General features: G+C 60.6%; 1 protein-coding gene across 1 annotated transcript in view; it reads left to right on the top strand.

The window, feature by feature from the left end:
- Nucleotides 1–1576, top strand: part of PABPN1L (poly(A) binding protein nuclear 1 like, cytoplasmic) — a 4797-nt gene that overhangs the window by 793 nt on the left and 2428 nt on the right. Inside the window, exons 2-3 of the mRNA XM_009273084.1 lie at nt 561–735; nt 1295–1403. Coding sequence (XP_009271359.1) covers nt 561–735; nt 1295–1403 — 284 coding nt within the window. The remainder of the gene's footprint in view (nt 1–560; nt 736–1294; nt 1404–1576) is intronic.

Here is a 1576-nt window from a genome sequence, read left to right as displayed (position 1 = left end):
CGGGGCGGGGGGAGCGGGACGGGGCTCAGCTCGGTGCCAGGCGCTGAGGCTCCCCAGGCTGGAGCGGGGTCAGCTTCTCGCTGATGGGTGGGAGAGTTTGTCCCTCTGTGGGCTCGAGCCCAGAGTCCGGGGCTGAAAAGCTGCGCGCTTGCCTTTGCTTGGGTGAGGCAGGGCTCCCTCCCGCTCCCTCTGTGCAGCCGGGGAGCTCTGCTGGTGGAGCAGGTCCTGCCTCCTCTTCCCCTTCCCTGCCGGCGGGCTGTGATGCTTGCGCCTGTTTCTTTCACCCAAGGGAAGCTGCTTCCAGGTCTCCTCTGCAGCCCCCTGAGCTGGGAAGTGGCTCGGTATGAACTGGAGACCTTTCAGTAGCCCTCGCTCCTGCAGTTCTGGGGTCCTGCCGCGAGCTCGCCTGCAGCACCAAGAGCAAACTGCTTTGGCGGCACCTGTTCATCCTTCTGCTGGAAGCACCCTTGGAGCCTCTGCCTGGCTGGCGTTCTGCTTTAGGTTCTATGTTAAATGGCTGTTTGTTTGTTAAATGGCTTTTTGCCCCTGTTCCCGCCCAGTCCTCTCTTCCTGGACACTTCAGGGATCTGGTGGCAGGACCCGCCGTCCCTGGCAGCGGTGGAGGCGTCCTGGGACGTGACAGAGATGGCAGCTCTGCGGAAGGCTGCAGACGACAACTCGGACCTGAGCCATCTGGAGAGGGACAGGGCGGAGGAGCTGGCTGTGCCGGACCCAGTGAGTGCCTGGCTGAGTGTGGAATCAATTTTCCCTGTTTCTCTAAGGAAATGGGAAACTTTCTACACTGCTCTTCAAGCGCTTCTAAAAATTAAGAATAAGAATAATCTTGGGGCCCTGATGTTAAAATCCCTGAGCTGGGAAGCTGGAAATTGAATTGTCACTCTCCTGCTGCTTAGCGTTCACTGCTGAGATGTCTGCCTGGCTGAGCGAGAGTAAATGGCTCCTGTTTGTCACCAGCTTAAATCTCCGGTTCCCTCTGGCAGCTCTGGTGCTGCTGGGGCCTCTCTGCTGCAGCACACGCTGCTTCGCAGGCAAGCACGGGAAAGGAAACGTTTCCTTGTTCTTCCTCCCCAGTGGAGGTTGGAGCTGAACTCCCCTTTTGTGGTACAGGCTGTTGTCCCCAGCAGCCAGCCCACCCTTGTCCCCGGCCTGGGAAGGCACTGCTGGTGGAGGTGCGTGCTGTGCAGCACTGCAACATCCCAGCCCAGGGTGGGGAGCGGGGTTGGGGCGTCCCTGCTCCGTGTGCTGCTCACGCAAGCCTTGGTTTGGGTTTCAGGAGCTGGAGGCCATCAAAGCCCGAGTGCGAGAGATGGAGAAAGAGGATGAGAGGCTGAAGGAGTTGCAGCTGGAAGCTGAGAGCCGCCTCATCGTGAGCTCGGAGGCAGGTACGGGCTGTCCCTGGGTGCTGCTGTCCCCACCCCGGGGACACCTCTGGGGCACAGGGTGGCGATCGGAGCCAGAGCACGTGGCTCTGCCTCTCCTGGCAGCCTGGGGCTGGACACGTAAGGTGGGTGAGGGATGGAGTCCCAGGGATGGCATGGTGCTAACGCAGGTTATA

Source organism: Aptenodytes forsteri, unplaced genomic scaffold (assembly GCF_000699145.1).
Source record: "Aptenodytes forsteri isolate BGI_AS27 unplaced genomic scaffold, ASM69914v1 Scaffold271, whole genome shotgun sequence".
NCBI classification, from domain to species: domain Eukaryota; kingdom Metazoa; phylum Chordata; class Aves; order Sphenisciformes; family Spheniscidae; genus Aptenodytes; species Aptenodytes forsteri.
Note: the sequence above shows the minus strand (reverse complement) of the source record. Positions and strands in the feature narration are given on the sequence as shown.